At 39.7% G+C, this 22,894-nt stretch overlaps 2 protein-coding genes across 2 annotated transcripts; both read left to right on the top strand.

Moving 5' to 3' along the window:
* Positions 1-10,104, top strand: LOC306980947 (leukotriene B4 receptor 1-like). The gene is made up of 5 exons (XM_079580495.1): positions 1-23; positions 5,536-6,083; positions 8,519-8,719; positions 9,654-9,694; positions 9,769-10,104. The coding sequence occupies exons 2-5, from the start codon at positions 5,544-5,546 to the stop codon at positions 10,073-10,075; spliced, it is 1,089 nt and encodes a 362-aa protein (XP_079436621.1). The 5' UTR covers positions 1-23; positions 5,536-5,543; the 3' UTR covers positions 10,076-10,104.
* A 4,873-nt stretch (positions 10,105-14,977) lies between these two features.
* ltb4r (leukotriene B4 receptor) lies at positions 14,978-20,119 on the top strand. Its single transcript, XM_079580707.1, has 4 exons — positions 14,978-15,085; positions 16,711-17,229; positions 18,028-18,301; positions 19,684-20,119. Exons 2-4 carry the CDS (start codon positions 16,751-16,753, stop codon positions 20,053-20,055), a joined length of 1,125 nt encoding a protein of 374 aa, XP_079436833.1. The 5' UTR covers positions 14,978-15,085; positions 16,711-16,750; the 3' UTR covers positions 20,056-20,119.
* Positions 20,120-22,894: the final 2,775 nt, after the last annotated feature.

Below are 22,894 nucleotides of genomic sequence, written 5' to 3' on the forward strand. Positions count from 1 at the left end.
ATGGACTGAGGTTTCTCCGCCTGGTAAGTGGATAAATCACTGCTTATAGCACTTTTAAGGCATGTTTTAGGCAAAGAAACAACATTGTATATACTATTTGTATTTAAAACAGTACGCAGTAGTTCATAATATCTGTTGCCATTACAATCTACAAAGGCAAAACTTACTCAAAACTATTTCTACATAATCTATCTATTGCATACATTATTGATAACCTTTTTGAACACTGCCTTTTATTCCAATACCTCAGAGTTCTATTTGCAACTATTTCTTCTTCACTTACTTCTAATTACGACTATAACAGGGTTTCTACAGGCAGAAGCAAGTCAAATACTTTTTAATGCTATTTTTAATGACAGACAAAAATCGGCCCATATTTAATATATTAGGATTTGCAAACCATACTTTAAACTGAAAGACAGAAAAGAAAGAGAGTTGGACAAAACAGACAACTTTTAATTGAAACAATGTGGTCAATTTCAGCCAAACTGCAGGTGATAATGTTTTAGACCAACGTTATTTGTCTTTCGCACCCCTTTGACCTTTCAGTGGTCAACCATATACCCCCTGCCTCAAGGGTGTTACAGTTTATTTAGAAAGTAATTACTTAAAAGTGGTATTTGTAAGAATAAGGACAATGTTGCAGTCAAAATGAACCTAAAATTCTCCCAAAACTACACATTTTACTGAAAAATATAGCTTTTCCTATAAAAATGACGATGATGTTACATTTTCCCCTTTTTTCAATCTGAAATAGTTCCAAATACCCCCTGCTAGGTCCTCGAGTACCCTCAGGGGTCCCCGTACCCCTGGTTGGGAAACACTGTTTTAGACCATCATTTTGATATTTTTAATGAACTTATTCAGTAAAAAATGTTCAGATTCAGATTTAGTACCAGTTTTAATCCAATGTAATGCTTTTAATGATATTTAAGACCTTGTCCCAATTCATCTAATGACTTTTAATGCCCTGCGGAAACCCTGTATAATTACTCATTATGATAAAAGCCTTCTACTATTACTGCTAATACTAAAGACACAAGAAAAGTCAGTTTACAAAAAGTCAGTTAACAAAACTCTAAATCACACAGACTTGAAATACATTTTTGTTGGTCAACTTTATATGTCCACAATATTTACCACTACTACTACATGCTGAGGCTTTAACGTTTGCATGTTAAGTGTTGCAACTTTCTTTAAGCGAGCACTGAGTCACTGTACACACACACGCCTTCTGGGGCTTATGATGTAACCGCATATTTTACAAAGACTAAAAAAAAGTTGTAAAACCCCCCCCTTCAAACAATCTGTATGTGGGACACTAGTTAGCCGTACATTATTGCACAATATGTTTGCGTGGCTGCTTTGATGCCAGTGGGTGAGGTGCTTTTTGTAAACACTTGCCATGTGGTCACAACTTCTGCTTTAACTGTGGCACAGAGAGACAGACTTTCTTGCCCAACAAAGCCACAGAGGTACGTAGTAAGTCAGTTGTGACCTCTTTATGTGCAGTTTGATCAAATTTAGGTATCGCTTAGTCGAGGATAGAAAGAGAAGAGAGGAAAGATTCTTACCACCATCATCAACCTCTTAACCCTCGCCTGAACTGAGCACATTTTTCTCCAGTTTGTCATTACACGAAAGCTTCTTGGAAAAAGCGTCAAAATAGCGACATAAAAGTGACAAAAAGGTGATGGAAAAAGTGAAAAAAGTGCAACAAAAAATAAGCAAAAATGTGACAAAAATGCAATAAAAGAGCCACATAAAAGCAATGGAAAAATGGCAAAGAGGCAACAAAAAAGGCACAAAAGAGCAACAAAAACAGGGCAAGAATGTGACAAAAATGCAACAAAAAAGCCACAAAAGACCAACAAAAGAGCCACATAAAAGCAATCGAAAAAGACAAAAAAAATAATGTCAAAACAGTGACGACACCACGGCAACAACGCGAGGAAAAGGATTTGTTCAGATTGTAGTTTTGTTGGTCGTAGCTTTCAAATGAGACGTTACACTGGCCTATAGCTCTCCAGTCAAGATACTTTTAGATTTGGGTAAGGCCGGTTGAGCTGGAGACAATGCACTTGGTTAAGCCGGGGGTTAAGAGGTTAAACAACCACTTGAGCACTATGACATTCTGAAAATTCTGAAAGATTATGTTAGATTAGATGTCAAAGTTGCGTTGATTTTATTTTTTTTCATTTTTTTTAATTTAAATATAATTTCTGTGTTATATTATTATTTTTTTGCTCAATTTTGTGTTTTTAAAGTCTGAAAAACAAAATAAAAATGCTCATCAGATTAAATAAACAAATTACAAGGAAGGAGACAGGTACAACATGTCAACAGCATTTGAAAAATAACTGATTGACATTTCATGCTGTAATATGTTTTTGCTTACATGTTTTCAAAGCGTGTCATGAAGACTTGCGGTTTCTTATTCGCTAATTGGACCGAGCGTGTTGTGAAATCTCAAACAGGTCGGTCGACAGCGCTCTGGGTGTGAGTGCATGATTGAAAACACACAAGAGCCGCATAGTTTCCCTGGCACAAGTCCACAGGGCGTGATCTTTTTCAGAATGCTGACCAGCGTGCGGCGGCATGTCAGGAGCTGAGGAGTTTTCAAAGGCCGTAATAACTACATACATTACGGAAATCTGATTATTATAATGATCTCATGTACAGTATGTGCCTGGAAGAAACGGGGATATGTGATTAAGCATGATGATTTTAATTCAGATGCATAGAAAGCCGTAATAACACACTGAGGAAAACAGTGACGTTCTGGAAAAAGCTGTATTGTATGTAAAATGAACATGAGCTTTCATTCCGTTAAACTGCCGGTGATTTCACTTGTCAGACTTTTACGCCAGGTGTTCTTCCTGTTGCAACTGGTTACATACGTATGTCTGGCGTGGGCAAAGTGTGACAGTATGTGAGATCATATTTGGCAACTTTCTGATCACATGGCGAAAGACCACCTGCACCAGTGTCAAGTCTACACAGATCGAAGCAAAATTGATATACGTGATTCATTTGTTTGTACACCAGTGAAGTCATAATTCTAACAGGAAAAGCTATAGCATAATGGTAGGGAAAGGGAGAGTTTCAAAGAACTCTGATATCCAGCTACTTATAACAAAACCATCAGAGAGCTGCCTAACAGAATGAAAGACATTGACTTGAAGTTTGTCCTTATACTTTACTTCATTTGCCAAATTGGTTTGTGGATTTTGTTCAAAATGCTCAGAACTTTTCAACGGCGTGTAGAAATGTAGAAAGGATGATGTTGCCCCACTTTTCACGCCCATTTAACCTCTTAACCCCCACCTGAACCGAGCACATTTTCTCCAGTTTGGCATTATTGAAATCGAAAAGCTTCTTGAAAAAAAGCAACAAAAATTAGAAAAAAAGCAACAAAAAAGCATCAATATGAAGCAATGGCAGTGCAATGAAAAAAGTGACGAAAAAGCCACAAAAGAGCAACAAAAAAGTCATCAACTCGTCGAAAAAGTTGCAAAAAATGTGACAGAAACTTAATGAAAAAGCTGCAAAAAAGTGACAACAAAAGCGATGAAAGTGCAACAAAACTGGCAAAAATGAGATAGAAAAAGACAAGGCAACAAAGCGAGGCAAATGATCCATTTAGATCACTTTTGTAGGTCTTAGCTTTCAAATGAGGCGTTACTCTGGCCTATCAGATCGGACTTGGATCGCAATACTTTGTGCTGCAATACCAAGTATCGATACTTTATCAAGTATCGCAATACTTTCAATACTTGTGTTTGGAGGCATTTTTATCACACACTCCTTTGTTTTCCATTAACAGTTACACAGCACTTTGTTGCTTTTTAAAATGTCAAATGGTCTTTGGTTTATAACTTTAGACACATGACTTTTTAAACATTTTAAGGTAAACATAATACTTATTATGATTACTATATCGCAATACGCATCGGATCGGCCCCCGAGTATCGTGATACGTATCGGATCATGACAAAAGTGGATCGTCCCAACCCTACTGGCCTATAGGCTGTAAACTCCAGTCGAGAAGCTTTTAGATTTGGGTAAAACCGGACTGGATCAATTCCAGGGTCACAGCTGCTGGGTCACTAAAAAGGTCAAGCACTCACACACTTTCCTTCCTGCATAAAAAATGACATAAAGCACCTTTCACATCATGATTGTTTAAGTCGAAACAGTCTATTAGATAACAAGTGCTACATTGGAAAGCCTAATTGTCTGTTATCGAAACTTTCTTGTTCGTCTGTTTGCGCCTCGTGTCTGGTCCTGCTCACGGACCCAGGTTATAACTTGTTACACACTCCCTCACCGCTCTTCAGACAAATCATGTGCCAAGCACTAAAATATGAACCATCACTCAAGACATCAGGAAACTATTTAGTAATGAAGGAGGAGGTATCAGTAGCAAGTGACCACTAATTCACGCGGTGGAGTAAGATTGAATTGGGAAATGAGGCAGTGTTGATGTATATTGGCACTGAAGACAAGCACAGTGCAACGCTTGGGGGACCGTCCTCCAAATGCTTTTGCCAGACTCAAGGTCAGAGCTCAGGAAGAGCCAGCGAAAGGATAAGCTACGTTTTTGGAAGAAACAGTTAAACACAAAGGAAAGCCACACAAATAGTGCTAACACTCAAAGCAGCCAAGGAATCAAACTTAGGATGGTCTTGCTATAAGCATTTACCCTAGAACTGGTAGCGGCTCTCTTTTACGCTTTGTGTATATCAGTTGCATATGGTAGGACAGTTTTTTCTTACCTTCTTTGACTAGTGTACCTCAAGATTTTATTGAAAGCAAAGAAGGGCCACTAGCTTTAGGGCCGCTGGTCTGGCCCCTCAATTTTCTCCTTAACCTCTTACCGCCTTAACCGAGCTTTACCCAAATTTAAAAGCTTTAAAGAAAAGCATCAAAACAGCGCAAACACAAACGTGACAAAAAAGTGACATCACGAAAACAGGACAACAAAGCAAAGAAAAAAGTCATGAAAAAGAGTGAGTGGTCGGAGGGGCCAATTATTATTATTACCCTGTTGCTCTCCAGTCGAGAAGCTTTAGATATGGGTAAAGCCGAACTGGAGAAAACGCACTGGGTTAAAGCGGGGGGGTTCAGGTTAAAATATGTCTTAGTGGAAGTGCGCATTTACGCTAATTTGGGCTAGGCTGGTGGTCAGAGTCCAGGGCCATTTTTCAGTCTTGTTCCCCCCCTGGGCTTGCTGAAGACATACCATGGAACTTGTGAGAGGACGGTAAGAAAGAGGTCAAAGGCACAAAGTATTTACAAAAGCAGAGTAAAAGTCCTTTGTGAGCATTACTATTAATCTCCTTCTGTACATGCAATGTGCCCCGGACCTCTTGCTTATCTACCTCTCACAGGTTTCATGGTATTGAACCATCTATAGTACCTTCTAATGAATAGTACCATCTACTGAACACTCGTCTACCCCTTGGGATACCTTGGAAAGCCACTAACATTTTTAGCTGTGAGATGGATTAATCTTCTCTATTTCATTTCCAGGCGCCAAAATGATGCTAAACAACACCACATCAGCGACCGCGCCTCCGGAGACCATTGTGGACAGCACTGCCTCCACCACTATGGGCGCCCTCATCCTGGGTTTGACCTTCCTTTTGGGTTTACCTGGAAACATCTTCATCATGTGGAGCATCTTGGCCCGCGCGCGCAAACAGAACATCACAACGCTGCTCATTTTAAACCTAGCCATCGCCGACGGATCCCTCATGGCCCTGACGCCCTTTTTCATCATCTACCTCGTCTTAAAGAACTGGATATTTGGGAACGTTATGTGCAAAGTGCTCTTCTACCTGTGTCTATTGAACATGTACGCATCCATATACCTGATCACTATAATGAGCTTGTATCGGGTGCTGGCGATACGGTGGCCCCATAAGGTCAAAATCGTGACGGGACAGAAGACGGTGATGCGGGCTTTGGCCGTCATGTGGGTTTTGGTGATGGTGGCGTCGATCCCTGCCATGATCTACAGACAAACGAAGGGTGATCCCCGATCGGCGTGTGATTCCTACCACGATAAACCAAAAGATGTGAGTGTAAATGAGAATGACATAAAACATGCACAATAAGCAATGTGGTTTCAAACTAATCACCAACCACCAAACACAAGGTTTGAATACATTATTTCCTCTTCCAAATGGTAAATGGTCTCAACTTATGTAGCGCTTTTCTACCTTCATTAGGCACTCAAAACGCTTTACAGCAAGGAAGCAGTCACCCATTCACACTCATTCATACACCAATGCACACAGACACTGGAGGCAAAGAGGATGAAGTGTCTTTCCCAAGGACACAACGAGTGTGCAGGAAGCGAGATTTGAACTCCCGACCACTCTACCACTGTCGCCCCCAAATGCTCTATTTTGATATCACTCAAAATATCACAAAAATAGCAATGCCACTGTTTGTTTGATCATGAGCAAAATGTTTGAAATCATGGTGTTTTACTATCGGGTACGCCTCAGATTCAAAGCTGCAGTGAGCAGGAAAACAAAAGCTGAATTATTTATGTATTTTATACCAGATAAAGATACAGAGACATAGCGAAAATGCTACATTCTAATGGCTTCAAGTGCCTTTTTTCACCTCTAAAGGGCATTGCAGGACATTCATAAGGACCCCTTTTACCTTGACATTATTTAAGTTTTACACTGCGTTCCAAATTATTATGCAAATTGGATTTTATTAATGAAACTCATGGATGGCATCGTGTCTTGGGGCTCAATGAGTCACTGACATTAATCTCAGAGACCTGGGATGATTAGTTTTCAGGTTAAGCCCAGTTAAGGGAAAAACTGCTGAAAAGGGTGTTCCACTTTATTATGCAGATCATCATTTTCAAGCAATATGGGAAAGAAAAAGGGTCTTTCTGCTGATGAAAAGCTTGAAATGGTTGAATGAAGATTAAGCTTAATCATCGTAATGATAAGAGATTTGTGGATGATTCAGATCACACTCCGGTTTATGCAGATACAATATGGACGGTTTCTGCCAGACAAACACATCAGATTAAGTGAACAGATGCTACAAAGCAGCATACAGGTATTTGAAGCTGCTGGTATCTCTGGAGTCTCCCGAACATCAAAGTGTAGGACCCTCCAGAGGCTGCAGTTGTGCATAAACCTTCTATCCGGGCCTCCCCTAAACTGTTAATTGAATGCTGATGAACAGAAACGGCTGCAGTGGCTCAGAAATACATGAGGACTAATTTCCAAACAGTCTTGTTCACTGATGAGCGCCGTGTAACCCTGGATGGTCAAATCAGTGGAGTAGTGGATAGTTGGTGAATGGCCACAATGTCCCAACAAGGCTGTGACGTCAGTAAGGAGGTGGCGGAGTCATGTTTTGGGCCAGAATCATGGTGAGAGGAGCTGGTCGGCCCCATTAGGCCCTTTTAGGCTCCCTGAAGGTGTGAAAATGACCTTTGAAAAATATGTGGAGTTTCTGACCACTGTCTTCTATGCTACAAAAAGAGAACCTTTGGAGCCTCAACAAAAAAAACATCTATGAGGGTGGGAGGCAGTTTTCATCCAAACGGCAGCTCTGGGAGGCTATTCTAACATCCTGCAAAGAAATCCAAGCAGAAACTGTCCAAAAACTCACAAGTTTAATGGATTTAAGAATTTTGAAGCTGCTATCACACAAGGGCTCCAATGGTACAATATAACTTGACCTGTTAATATTTTTTTGATTGAAATAGCTTTTGATTTCAGTAAATATGACCTCCTAATGCTACAAATTCAACAAATGACCATTTTCAGTTAATTACAAGCTTTAAAATGTATTGAAACGAAGAGTTGCATAATAATTTGGAACAGTGGATTTTGAGGTTTTTACTATATTTATTTTTGAAAAAAATACTGTTATCACTAGGAAATTTTTTCCACCACATTTAAATGATCCTCTACCAGTTAAAGAATTGAACATTATGCTGACTCTCATTTGAGTTGACAATTTAGAAAATCTTAGAAAAATGTCATTTGCATAATAATTTGGAACGCAGTGTAAATATGCTTATTGTACACCAGCAAGAAAAAATCCCAAAGTAATAATTTCCAAAACAGACTTTCCTCACCCTTGCTTGGCCACACCCCCAGTACGATGCGCAGCTGTCTGTAGCGTAAACATAGAATATCCCACATTATGGCTTTAAGTCTAGTTTGCTTTATTGAAACAAGATAATAGTGCACTATATCAACCTCAAACGGGAGGGTTGTCTTTATTAAAGTCTCTGGGCAGGGTGATGTTAGCATTTCTCAAATTAAATCAGTTGGAAAATTTGACATAACAAAAGTACAATTGGTAGAAACCTGCCTCATGTCAATATCACTCCCATTTTTTTCCAAATTGAACTAATTAAAACATATTTGGAGATTACTAAAGGAAGTGTCTGGGAGTATCTCAGACCGCTGTCCCCACAAAACACGACACCTCATGTAACTTTCTGTTTCTGTGTCTTCTGCAGGTAGTGATTCAGTACATGTTGGAGCTCGTCCTTGGCTTTTGCATCCCTTACTCCATCATTGTGATCAGTTACATCGGCATCCTCAAAAGAATCCAACAGACCAAGTTCCACAGAAGGATCCGCAGCGAGAAGCTCATTTTGGCCATTGTCGTCACTTTCTGTGTGTTCTGGCTGCCCTACCACGTCATCAACATGGTGCAGGTATGGGACACTTGCCTCTCACAGTCACAATAAATCTAAACTATTCCACATGGCAACATAACCATGGCAGGAATGTGCAACTAAAAGGTTACTGAAACAATGAACAACTGCATTTCCTTCCTGATTCATTGGTGTCTGCACAGCCCAAGCACATGGATAGGCTAGCGCATTTCTATAGTAACTAGTAGCCTGCATTAAAAACCAAAATCATGGGGTCGTCCTCCAAACGTTGCCATATCTGATTTGTAGAAAGCTCCTTTGTGAATTCCATGTGTAGTAATGCCGCCGCATGTAAACAAACTACTGTAGATCCCGTAACCGAGCAGATCACTCCGCCGCTGCGTAGTTTACAACCAGGAAGCTGATGCTGCTCAAATATAAGTTCTTTTAAATGCAAAATGGTTATATATCAGAAATTATTCAGTCAACACAGGCATTTATATCTGTAGTCTGGTGTTATAAGTGATTTGCCTCAGGTGCACTGTGCTTGGGTCAGACTGTTTTAATACAGGCTACTAGTTACCATAGACATGCACTAGCCTAGCACTAGCCTAGCATCACTAAACTCTTCATATAGAAGGACTCCAGAAATCAACAACACTCTGGATAACTAGGAAATGAGGCCTGATGTAAAAAAAAAAATCCTGAAATATCACTTTAAGTTCATGCATGACGCCACTTCGGATTGAATTAACACCAATTGCGTGACTGACTTTTAGACTTTTAGCGGGAGTTGTGGTGAACAGGTCTGGGCTCATTCTACACATTAGGACATTGCTGGAACATGTGGAGGGAGGAAAATACTTATTTTTTACATTTTTAAACGCCATCTAGTCCCTTTAAGAAAAAGCACACAAACAAACACACCAGAAAGTTACAACTATTTTAACAATAGTTGAAAAATGAACTAAACTTATGTCTTTGTCAAAAACAGGTTGCATGGGCTTTATATCCGGACGGACCAGTAAAAGACAGGTAAATACTAATCATAAATGCAGCCAATCTAACAAAATAACTATAGCTACTAATCCATTTCTTTGTTTCACCAGGCTAGACACAATTTGGCACAAAAGCCGAGCCGTCGCTGCTGCCTTCGCCTTCATCAGCAGCTGCGCAAACCCGGTGCTCTACTTCTTCGCTGGAAAGTCGTACATCCGCAGGGAGGGGATGGAGTTCATGGCCCGGCTTTTCGAACGGACCGGACTGGACTCAGCCACGAGGAAGAGCCGACAGCACAGCCAAAACAGCCGGGACAAGGACAAGGAGGCCAACTCTGTGATGCTCAGAGAAAAAGAGCCAGATTCAACCACAGACTCCAGCTCAAATCAAGTCAAACCAGTCAAGAATGGAAAATAGGTGGACAACAAATGCACTTTTAGGTTTTGTAAGGAGATAGTATCTACAAACTGCATGAAAAATTGACATCAGCCAAGATATTTTCCCCAAGTCACCAACTACATAACATTTCTTGATTTTGAGAGGAGAAACTCAGAGGGAGGGCTAACCACTCTGCCTTTACATGCTGCCTACTCTATGACTACACAATGTTACAAGTAACATAATCAAAACTTGAACTAGAGACTTGGTTGGACATTTCAGTCATTCAGTTTCTGAAGCTGGTAGTTTATGGACTCCAATGGTGGACTTTTCTTGTAAATGTTTGTATATACTGTATGTATCAGAATGTCAATATTTTTTGTATTGTGTCAAAACAGTTGGAATAAATGGATGTTTTTGTTATAAACTTGTATTTATCAGTGTTAGCAGCAGGGGGCAGCACACAATATGCAGGCTACACTGTGATATTGTAGTTAACTGTTGTTCCTTGAGCACAGTTGTGTTAACTGTGATCTGGGGTTCCTGCAGTTGTTCAGGTCTAGGCTCAGCCACACTCTGTGCTCAAGGAATGAGATCAGACGACGACCTCAACTGAATGACCAGGTTATTCTGGGCACAGGCATATTCCAAGATGACAGTGCCAGGATTCATCGGGCTCACATTGTGAAAGAGTGGTTCAGGAGCCTAAGACATTATATTCACACATGGATTGGCCGCCACAGAGTCCTGATCTTAACCCCATTGAGAATTGCTGGGATGTGCTCGAGAAGGCTTTGCGCAGTGATCATCCTCACAAGATTTGGGTAAAATGTATGCAACACTGGATCTTTTGACATTGCAGAAGCTGACTGAAGCAATGATGCCATGGCAAATTCGTGCTGTAATCAAAGTTAGAGGCGGTTGAACGAATTATTAGAGCGTATCATATACAGGCATTTTTGTATTGTATTGTAAGATTTTATGCGGACCAGAAACAAAACATAAAAACACAAACTCATACGAACTCAAAATACAACCTGCCATGGTTGTGGCAGTTGTGAGCTCAATTTCAGATGTGCAACTCAATACATTTACGTCTTAGTACAAACAATTTTGTTTTACCTTTTGCACATTTTAAATTAGGCTGTCCAAAAAGGAGTGGGGGGAAGTAAACACTTATTTAGTCCCACCCCTTTTAAGTAGTGTCAGTCTCTTGTTCTATTTACTTTTTAGGCTCCCTTAAAACAATAATTTGAGCACTGTGATCTAAATCAAGTTGTCATATACAGTGTGAATACTACCTACCAATCAACATCAGGTTTACAACACAACAGCTGAACATGAAAAGTCAGAGATTTTCTTCCGATACATACTTAGAGAATATCCATTCTTTGTATTGATATTTAAATTGTCTGATATTTGGACATCGTTTGAGGTCTACGTGTAATTTATTCCATATTATAGGACCACAAACGGACACACAGAAACCTTTTCTGGATGTCCGGGCAAGGGCAATTTTAAAGTGATCCAAGCCCCTTAAATTAAATTTTCCTTCTCTTTCAGAAATCAACTGCTGAATTTTTAGAGGTCGTTGCTTATTTTTAGCTTTATACATTAATTGAGCAGTTTTAAAAAATATCATGTCTTGAAGTTTTAGAATCTTGGCTTTAATAAACAGTGGATTGGTGTGGTCTCGGTAACCAGCATTATAAATTGTTCTTATTGCTCTTTTTTGAAGGATGAATATTGGTTGTAAAGTAGTTTTATAATTATTACCCCAAATTCCAACACAATATCTCAAGTAAGGCGAGAGAAGAGAAAAATAAAGTGTTTGTAAAGCCCTTGAATTTAAGACATGCTTTGCCTTGCTTATACAGCTATACTTTTTGCTACTGTTTTATGTATATATTGAATATGCGCTTTCCAGTTTATTTTTTCGTCTATAATGACGCCTAAGAATTTTACCTCTTTAACACGTTCTATATTTACCCCCTGTATATTTAACTGTACCTGTACATCATCTTTATAATTCCCAAATAGCATTATCTTTGTTTTTGTCAAATTTAGTGATAATTTGTTGATATCAAACCAAGTTTTAGCTTAATAATTAATTTAGCTATTTACATCAGATAATAATTGTTCCAAATTATCTCCTGAGCAAAATAAATTGGTATCATCTGCAAATAAAACAGCTTTAAACAAATGAGAAATTTTGCACAAATCATTAATATACAAAATAAATAATTTTGGTCCTAGTACTGAACCCTGGGGGATTCCACAAGCGGTGTCCAAATATGTAGAGCAATGTTCTCCTAGTTTAACAAACTGTTTTCGGTTTTCTAGGTAGCTTTTTACCCAATTCAAAGCTACCCCTCTAATCCCATACAGCTCCATCCTTTTAAATAAAATATTGTGATCGATTGTATCAAATGCCTTTCTTAAATCTATGAATAGCTCAGCTACTATGTTGCTTTGATCCAATTCCTTAGTTATTTCTTCTATTGAATCCAGTACAGCCATTGCAGTGGACCTATTCCCTCTAAAACCATATTGACTCTCATCAAGCAGATTATGTTGTTAAATACATTTTTCCAGTCTGGTATTGTAAAGTTTTTCCAATATCTTCGAAAACTGTGATAATAGAGACACTGGCCTGTAATTAGTAAAATGATGCTTATCACCAGATTTAAATAAGGGTATTACTTTAGCTATTTTCATAAGGTCTGGGACAGTTCCTGCTTGAAATGATAAATTAAAGATATATGCAAATGGTTTTGCAATTATTTGCTTCACTAATTTATTTCATTCTGGACCTCTAAAACATGGGCTCTCCTCAAACCTGACTGATAACTTTGCTGGGAGTTGGGATGCTGCTGCTTTGCTTTGACTATGAGTCACAGAACACTAGAATTATTAATGTAAATGCTTTATTTTGATAACACAAAATAGCACTGCAGCATTAGGAGCACTTCTGACATGCTTGTTTCTTATCTTTTGACCTTTACTACAATTTATTAAGTTGCTCTTGTGATGTAGCGACATAATTCTGAAATAAGATAAGATAATCCTTTAAGATAAGAGATAAGATAAGATAGTCCTTTATTGATATCACAGCGGAAAATTCACTTGTTACAATCGGCATTCAATAAGATCACTCAGGGTGTGAAAAACAGACAGGAAATGTGCAAACAGTTAAATAGTAGAAAAAAGAGCTATCTCTTATTAATGGCCACACAACCGAGTTGGTGGAATTTGTTTTCGGTACAGCACATCATGCTCAGATCTCCTGTGTCAGTCACATACATACAGACAGTGAAAGCAACATTACAGACGACAGATTTAGGTACAGTTACTGTTCTTAAATCTGTCTGAGTTGGCTTTCAAAGACCTGTAGCGCTTCCCAGAGGGCATGAGTGTGAACATGTGGTGAGCAGGGTGTGAGTGGTCTGAGGTGATTTTCAGCACTCACTATGTGATTCGTCTTTGATACAAAATGTGAACAGTGATTTTGTTGATTATACATTGAATTTCCGACCAGACTATTATTGATGATGTGAGGACACTCTTATTAAGCTGTCGCAAGAGAAAATGTATTTTATTGGCTTTTTTGTAGGTTTCATGCCGCTTCCATTTAAATATGTTACTGATGTGTGTGCCAAGGAATTTGAAAGAGTCCGTGATGGCCATGGCTTCGGAGTTGATTGAAAGAGCTGTTTTGGGTGAGGGTGAACGAGAGAAGTCAACTATGAGTTATTTAGTTTTTGATTTGTTGAGCTGGAGGTTATTGTTGTGACACCAAGTGACTGCTTGGGTGACCTGAGCATGATAATGGCTTTCATTATTGTCAGTGATAAGTCCGATTATTGTGGTGTCATCTGCGTATTTAAGGATGGATACGGAGTTGTGTGAGGATGGGAGCGTGTTTGAATAGAGGGAGAAAAACCAGGGCGATAGGACGCACCCCTGGGGGACTCCGGTGCTGATGGTCAGTTGTTGAGATAAGAGGCCACTCATCCAAACCCTCTGTGTCCTTTCCTCTATGAACCCCAGTTTGCACAAAGGCTGGCGAACAAAAGCTGAAAATGCCACCTTCACACAAACCTCTCATTTTGAAACATCCACACAATAAAAAGTACAGAATGAAGCAACATGATAAAACATTAGATTGATCTGCTCGCTACACAATGTTACAGAACTCAATAGCCTTAAACAAACAATGGGAAAAGAAAAAATGGGTGAAAAAAGGTGCAAAATAATTTTCAAGTACAGACAGGGACTTTTAGATGAAAAGGGAGATGCAACCCACCCACTGACTTAAGCTTATGACGGGAAATGCTATGTTCCGTCTTGCTCCCGACAAATTTCACAATGTTCATCTGATGAATAGGCTTTAGATTTACAGCGAAATTATGATTTCTATTTCCAGCTAAAATGTTACAGCAATGTCACAATAATTTGACTTATTGATGAGGAACTGTAGCTGTTACAGTTTATGGCAGCAAGTCAAAGTTAATGTTTTTTAATGCCCATACACAGTACAATATTTCGAATGTCCCATCAGCTGTCTCCTTTTGACATGGAGGAGCAGCAACTCTACACTACCTGAAACTCATTTACACCATTTGGGCCTTTCCCAGAGAATGCTGAGCAACTTGTCACCTCCAGCAGGTCTTTTTATTTTCTCTATTGGTTCTGTAAATTTTCCGCAGCTGCTCGATTCTGAGCGATTGAATAATTATTTCCGACTGAAGAGCAAAGCAAACAGCAGCCCATTAGTGGCCCACATTTAAGGCACATACCCGAATCACTTTTCTGTTGATGTAGTAAAAGGAAGAACAGTCGCACCTCAGTGTGGTCAGTGAATTTCCCATCACATGATCTCTATTACCCAATTTTCTCTCTCTGTTTTTTTTTTTTTTTTACGCTGTCTTTAAAGTGACAGGGGGAAGTCCTGGAGGGAGCAGAATGACAGAGTCTGGCCGGGGTAAACTTTATGTACTGATACTGACGCTGGAATAAGCTACAGGAGCCTTACAAGGACAATTTACGGTATGTTTAGTTTATGTTTATATTACATTTAGCACAGTGTCACTATAGAGCTATTTCTGAAACACTATCAACAATTAAAGATTATTTCAGTCATTTGTAAATTGTAAAGTCTGATTTGTGAACATTTGGGTTAAATGTAATCTCTCACAATTCCTCAACACAGAATAAACTAAACCTTGCTCATCATAATAGCATAAAAGCATTACTGTTAGGAAGAAAAAAAAACAGGAATCAATATAACAGCGGGCTTTTTTTTATACAACTACAATAAATGTGTCAATATCTTCTTAAAGGATAACCCTTTGTAAAACCGATTTGTAAACATTGTATAATTGCTGCAGGAGTTTGGTCAGTCCAGAAGCAGAGAAATGTTGGCAGGTGTTTCTCAAACTGTGGGATGTTGAAAGTGCAGCTCTATGTTACAAACAACTGGCTTTCTCTACCTTAGCCCTCATTTAGAACTACGTCCTATTGTGAGGTCAGGCTTGATTTGTAATCTGATGATATTCTGAAAGCCGAACGTATTTCCTTAGAACAGGGTTCTCCAACCTTTTTTTTACCCAATGAGCAACTTTTACAACAAAACCAGAGAGCAATTTAATATGCTTCTGCTTATCCTTCAAAGACACTTGTGTAAATATGCAACTTCATCCTGGAGAGATAGAAGCCAAGATATTTCAACCAAAAAAAAGACATTGACTTGAATTATGTCCATATACAGGAAAGAAAATGCATGCCTTTATTTCCTCAAGGCTGGACTACTGTAACAGACTTTTTATTGGGCTCTCAGCCAAAGAGCTCCAAAGGCTCCAACACATACAGAACAGTGCAGCTAGACTACTTGTTCAAGCCAGGAAGTATGACAACATCACACCCATTCTGTTTTCACTGCACTGGCTCCCGGTTTCTGCCCGGATCGATTACAAAATACTGCTGCTTACCCATAAATGCATTACTGGTCACGCTCCACAATACCTGCAAGAACTCATATCACGGAAACCATGGGGGACAGAGCCTTCTGCTCTGCTGTGACAAGGCTTTGGAACTGCCTCCCCGTGGAGCAGAGAGAAATACAAAACCTGGACTCTTTAAAAGCTAAAATGAAAACATTCCTTTTTAAGAAAGCTTATAATTGTTGATGTTTTTCAATGTGTGTGTTTTCTTGTAACACTCTGAGATTCACTGAGAGCTACTGGTAGCTCTCCAGGCACTACAGAAATATACTACTTATTTCAGAAACTGAAGAATATAACATTACTTACACAAAATACAGTAATATATTACTCATTACAATTGAAGAAACTCGAGTTACAAGTGCATTTGTATTGAAATGCCAAACTCCACCCCAATATAATGCAGGATGCTGAATCAAGTTGAACAATGGTGTTCTCTGACTTTTGCTCAGTGGCTTCATTACTATTTTCCGTTTATATTTTGCCAAAAGTAACTCAAAGTAGTGTAACTCAATTACATTTTTGAAACAGTAAAGCTGTAGCTATTAATATAGATTATACTACAATTTGAAACTTGCCTAACACTGCCGAGCTACTGGTTGGAGATCCCTGACTTAGAAGGTGTCTTACAGTGTTACAGTGTATATCAAACTCTCAATTTCTTTCTTTCAGGTTCATAACCCTCAGTCTATCTCCACCAGTGGTTTCAGTCATGTCTTCGAACTCCTCCTCCCCCTCAGGCCCGACCTTTCTCCCCATCTCACTCTCTGCTCAGGTGGGCATAGCCATCCTGACTCTGGCCTTCATCCTGGGATTCCCCGGAAACCTGTTTGTGATCTGGTCGGTCTTCTGTAAAGTGAGGAAGCGCTCCGTCACCTGCATTTTGGTCCTGAACTTAGCCATAGCAGACGCGTTCGTGCTGCTGAGTGCCCCCTTGTTCCTACGCTTCCTGGCCGGGGGTAGAGGCTGGGAGTTTGGGACGGCGGCGTGTAAGCTGGTGCATTACCTGTGTAGCGTGAACATGTACGTGTCCATTTACCTGATCTGCCTGATGAGTATGGACCGCTGGCTGGCTGTGACGCGGCCGTTCATGTCCCAGAGACTGAGGAGCAAGCGCTCGCTGCTGTTCCTGCTGCTGGGAGTGTGGGTGCTGGCCTTCGTACTGTCACTGCCCATGCCCTTCTATCGCAGGTAAGCCATGGCTGGACATAAGAAGAGTGTACAAAAATCACCTTTGCATTACCTTACCGTGATAAAAGATAATAAATATAGATAATAAACAATTGGCTCCAAACTAAGAGATTGGCAATTAATCACTACTAAATGTGTATACTGCTGTTGTGTACTAGGGCAAGTCACTTCACAGCTTGAGGAGAAATTACAACTATCATACTTACTTAAAAGTGGCAAATCTTCATTTTGATGTGGAAAATAGATGTATTTCTTTTTCTGTTATCTAATTCTCCATTTCCATGTCTGAAACTATAATAAGACTTTTCCACTCAAATACCGAGTACTCACACTACTCATACTAACCATTAATTTAAAACAAATAAACTGAAATTGGAAGGTTTTATGCACCTATTCTTCTTCTTTGTCATATTTGATGATTTTTTTTTACCATTTAAATGGCTCAAATATTAGTCTTGTGACCTGATCCTCTGATCAGACAAAGCTCTGGAACCACTGCAACATATAACACCAAAGGATGACTTATGAGTGATTCTAAGTCTTATATCAGATCTATTGTTTGTGAAAACTGAAAGGGGGAGCCAGTAATTTAGAATTGTTTGCTGTGGATGTAACTCCTCCTTAACTTTCCTGAGCATTTATAAATATCCCAGTTTTTCACAAGAATTATTAGCACTTTATTATTAAGCCGAAATTCATTTAATGAACGAAAAATGTAATAGGTTTTGAGTTTTTTGTTGTTGATATATTTTAATTTCTAAGAGTAAAAGTATCTGGTCTTTTTATTTTCTGTGGCAGCAACATCAAGCTTGACATCCTGAACAAGACGTGGAACATATGTATGCCGTACCATGGAGGGCACGTGGGCCATAAGGTGTTCCAGTACACGTTTGAGACGGTGATGGGCTGCATCATCCCCTTCACTCTGATCAACACGTGCTACTCCTCCGTGATCTGCAGACTTCAGAGTGCCATGTTCCAGCAGAGAAACAAGGGCAGCCGGCTCATACTGTCCATCATCCTGGCCTTTACAATCTTCTGGGTGCCCTACCACATCGTCAACATCATAGAGGTCAGTTCACAAACAATGAAGCTCTAATCTTTGAGGTTCAATAGTGGCCATTATCTGGGTGTGTTTTCAACTATTACTAGTACATTAGCCTTGGGGTCCTCCTGGAACCGCCACCTCAACGTGGTGGATGGATTTGAGCACCCGAGTGATCCAAGGAGCTCTGTTGTCATGGGCTTTGTGCCCCTGGTAGGGTCTCCCATGGCAAACAGGTGCTAGAGTTGACGCGTCAGATAAAGAGCGGTTCAGAAGCCCCTTATGTCTTATTACAACAGGCCTGGTTAGAATCCTGAGGCCGTCCTTCTGTGGACTCACCACCTCGGTGCAGCTGGGACAGCTGCCCCCACGACCCAGCAACGGACATGTGGAAGAAAACTGATGGATGGATAGCCTTGATGCTTCCTGTATAAATAAGATAAACGCCTTTAAATGTGAAATGTTGAGTTGATTGTTATCTGCAAGCACAGTGCACAGTGAAATTTGCAACCTATGAAGCAACCTTTGACAATTTTGTGAGGTGAATGGGGAAATATAGACTGCTATTTGACTAGCACTATTTTACAGCAATTCCAAACAGTGCTTCATGTAAATTTTGCTTCCATATCAGACAAAAAGTCAATGCTTTTCACTAGACGACAAATGATTCTCTGATGATTGATGAGCAGATGTTGCAACTGTTTCCTGGTTCAAGAATTTGTTCCTGCAAGACATGCTTTCACAAGTTCATGATTTCAACACAAATGAAATGATTCACTGCTCCTTTTCTGACGAAAACATGGTGTTCACTATGTTGTCAATAGTGAAATGTTTTTTGCCAATAGGTAGAGGTTTTGAAACATGTAGAGTAGAATGATCAAACACATTGAGAAGTTTGACGCTGTAAATAATTCTTTTGTACATTTTCAGTAGCTTTTAGACAGAGAAGGACTGAGTTAGGCATGTCACACATTCAACCTTAGACCAGAGGTTGACTGATTCAAAAAGGCACAGGAAAGTCATCCTTGTTAGAGAATTAACAATGGTGTTCGAGAGGATAGATGAAGATTTGGCAGCAGTTTGGATGTCTTATACAGGAGAAGTTTATTTACCATCGGCACGGGACCGGAGTCATGAACTCGAGACATTGCGCTAGTCCTACCATTCAAGTCTCCGGGTCCCGTATCGATGGTAAATAAACATCTCCTGTATAAGACATCCAGACTGCTACCTATTCTTCATCGATCCCCCTGTATAAGACATCCAGACTGCTGCTTATTCTTCATCGATCCTCCTGTATAAGACATCCAGACTGCTGCCTATTCTTCATCTATCCTCTCGAACACCATTGTTTACTCTCTAACAGCGACAATGGAAGAACACATTTTTTAACAGTTTTTCCTTCACAGGTGGCGGGAGAGTTGCAGGGCAGCGCGTCGACACTGACCGCCGCTCGGACCGCGCGTCCAAACGTCACCGCCTTCGCCTACTTCAGCAGCGCCGTCAACCCCATCCTGTACGTGTTCGCGGGCAGCTCCCACATCCGCCAGGCCGGGCTCAGCTTCATGGGCAGACTGTTCGAGGCCACCAACTCCGAAAGCAGGAGCACGTCCACTTTCACGCGGACTCGAAGCTCTGCCCCCGATGAGAGCACCGTCCTGCAGTCGCTGTCGGTCAAACTGGGGCGGCCGTTCAAAGGCAGGAGCAAAGAGCGGAATGAGAGCGTGAAAGAGGAGGACGAACCCGAGCTGAAGACTCTCGCTACAGTACAGGTCGACTAGACTGTGAAGAGACTATACGGGAAAGGAAATTGTGTTATTAGGCCAGTCGTTTCCATGCTGTGGTCAAAGTTTTTTTTTATTTAGGTCCAATTTAGAATAAAGTTGTAGATGAAAACAAAAACACATAACCTTTGATGGATTAAAACAGGGTAATAATGTTTTTCCTCCAATACATAGTGCTACTTGGAAATGAAGAGATAAAGCATGGCGCTACTAATTCACAGAATTTGGAAAATGTCATCCCTGGGGCACCCAAAGGTTAGAAAAATGTAATTTGGGGCTGCATATGTTTATTATTTCCCTTTAGTTATATTTTTGCTAAGAAACTGTAATTTATTTGCTGTATAAAGCTATTAAAGCAGTACTAAGTAACTCTTCCCCCTAGAGGCCATAAGCGCAACTGCAGGTGTAGTAGCAAGTTACGATTTTTTAACTTATTAATTGTCTTGGAGAGTAAATACTACGCTGACAGGAAAGGAGAAGGAAGAGAGGGTTACTGTGCATTCAATTATACAATGGAAATATTTTTTTTCACTCAAACCTGGTTGTAAATACTGTAGCTTTAACATGTTAGCTTCTTATTCGTGATTCCATTATTTGTATTATTTGTGTGTATTGCTTTCTCCGGACCGGTGGCAGTCAAGTTGCAAACATAGTTTTCTGTCCAGAGACACCAGGGGGAGATGAAAGACCCTCCAATCATCCCATAAACACTTGTATTACCCCCACAGGGACTACTTTATTTATTAAGGTAAACACGTTACTTAGTACTGCTTTAAGAGACATGTTTGACTTATTTTCTGTATAAAGCTATTAAGAGATATTTTTGACTCTTTTGACGTACTATTAAACTTTCATAAGATTTGACAGTGTCTTCACATTTGCAGAACATTGTAGGGAACATGGTGCACAGGTGGTGTTTCATGTCAAATTGTGAAATAAGCTGTTAATCGTTGCATCAAACATGTTTCACACACATCCTTCCTTTCACAAGCTAGAACTTTCTGCAAAGGGCGACTGCGAGATTCAGTAATGCGGATTCAGAAACGAGGTCAGTTTAACAAGTCAGGAAAGTGAGTCAAAAAGAAAATAGGTCATAGATTTTTATTTTTTTCATGTGGGTTCTGTGACGTGACCAGGGCGTTTTAAAGGTGGTGAGTCAAATGAAGTTCACAAGAATATGAAGTTTTTGACAAATATCTTGAATTGAATGAACATGTAGATACAAGGGATCTATGGTCTATCAACAGTTACTCATGATTAAAATAATAATGCCACTAGAGGGAATAGTAAAGCAAGAACATTTTGAATTCACAATCGGATCAAGATGCCTGCTACCTCTAAGTTCTCCACTTCACTTTATTCCAGGAAATGCAAGAGGGAGGAGTTTGGTGTGTCTTTTATGCTTCAAACAATCTGACTCACAACCGTCAAAAGTGTCCACAGAACAGACTATTTGGCTGTGAATGTCAAACCTTTAACATAAAACTGAATTTTAAAAAAATAAAGTTCATTTACATTACTTAGATACTTTTATTAGAAGCAGTGCCATCTATATCACTTTATCTTCTGAACAAAGGTTCATTCTGGAGGGAGCAGCGTGGGAGGCTTTGACCAGCGCACAATGGCACAGCAGCAAGGCAGGGGAGCAGGGTTAATTATAGCTGTGATTAAGTCAAACAGGCAATGTGGAGTGACTACATAAGACAGTATAATGATCTAGAAGGGAGTGCACTGGTTTCAGGTGTCCATAAAATTGGGTGATGAAACACATATCAGAGCTTGGGGCTGAGTTATTTCAATCCTCTACAGCCTAATGGCTATCAACATGATAAGATAAGATGATACTTTATTGATCTCACAGATGGAGAAATTGCATGAAACACAGATCACTCTAATAGTAGAGCCTTACAACCTTCCTCAAACACAGCTCAGTGTGGTTTTTAATCCCTGAGGTGGATACTGTAACTTACCTAATGTGTTAAAAATAGAAGTGTGAAAGGGCACTTCTAGGTCAAATGAGGGCATCACACTGATACACCTGTAAAATCTGTCAGTACTACCCTGTTTTGGGTAACACAAACTTGGAAGTAATGACTAACGGCCTATTCAAATACATCTTTGTTGCCTCTACTACACCGCAGTATTTTGTATTACAAATGACACTGGTGATAAGGGTGATTTATTATGTCAGGTGCTAAATAGCGAGTGCAAATCTGTTATGTAAATGACAGAATTCTGAGCGAGTAAAGAAACGTACAAATGGTTAAACGCTTGGTATATGACCTCCTTAGTTGCCTGGCCAGCCATCCACTCCTGCTTTTCGTTTCTGTTCAAAGCCACATCTTTGTAAAGAATAGGAAATCGTGTGTTAAAATCATTTTAATAGCATTTAAACCTATTTTAAGACTTATATTTATTCATGGATTTTTGGCTAATAGTCTTCTTTATTGGGTAGAACTGTTCAGCGTGAAAGGGTGAGAAGAGCTGGGAGAGACATTCAGCAAACTTTCAGAGCCAAGTCTCAAACCTGCAATACTGAAGCCGTTTCATACATTCAAAACATGGCAGCACCGTTATCCACTACTGCGACGTCGTAAGTAATTTTCAGGCAGCAATGAATGGCTGTTGTTTTTCAATCAACAGACCTCACTTGCATCTCTGTCCTCTCTTCTGTCTTGAATCTGTGGGAGTAACCAGGGACTGGAGTTGAAAATTAGCACTAGCTATAAACTCTTTTTGCATCGCATCAGTAACAAGCTTGTTTTGTACTATGTTGACTTGCGATGTCCCTGTCAAATAAATCAATAAATAAATAAATAAAATAAATGGACAATAG

The sequence above is a fragment of the Gobius niger genome (genome assembly GCF_951799975.1).
Source record: "Gobius niger genome assembly, chromosome: 21".
Taxonomy (NCBI): Eukaryota; Metazoa; Chordata; class Actinopteri; order Gobiiformes; family Gobiidae; genus Gobius; species Gobius niger.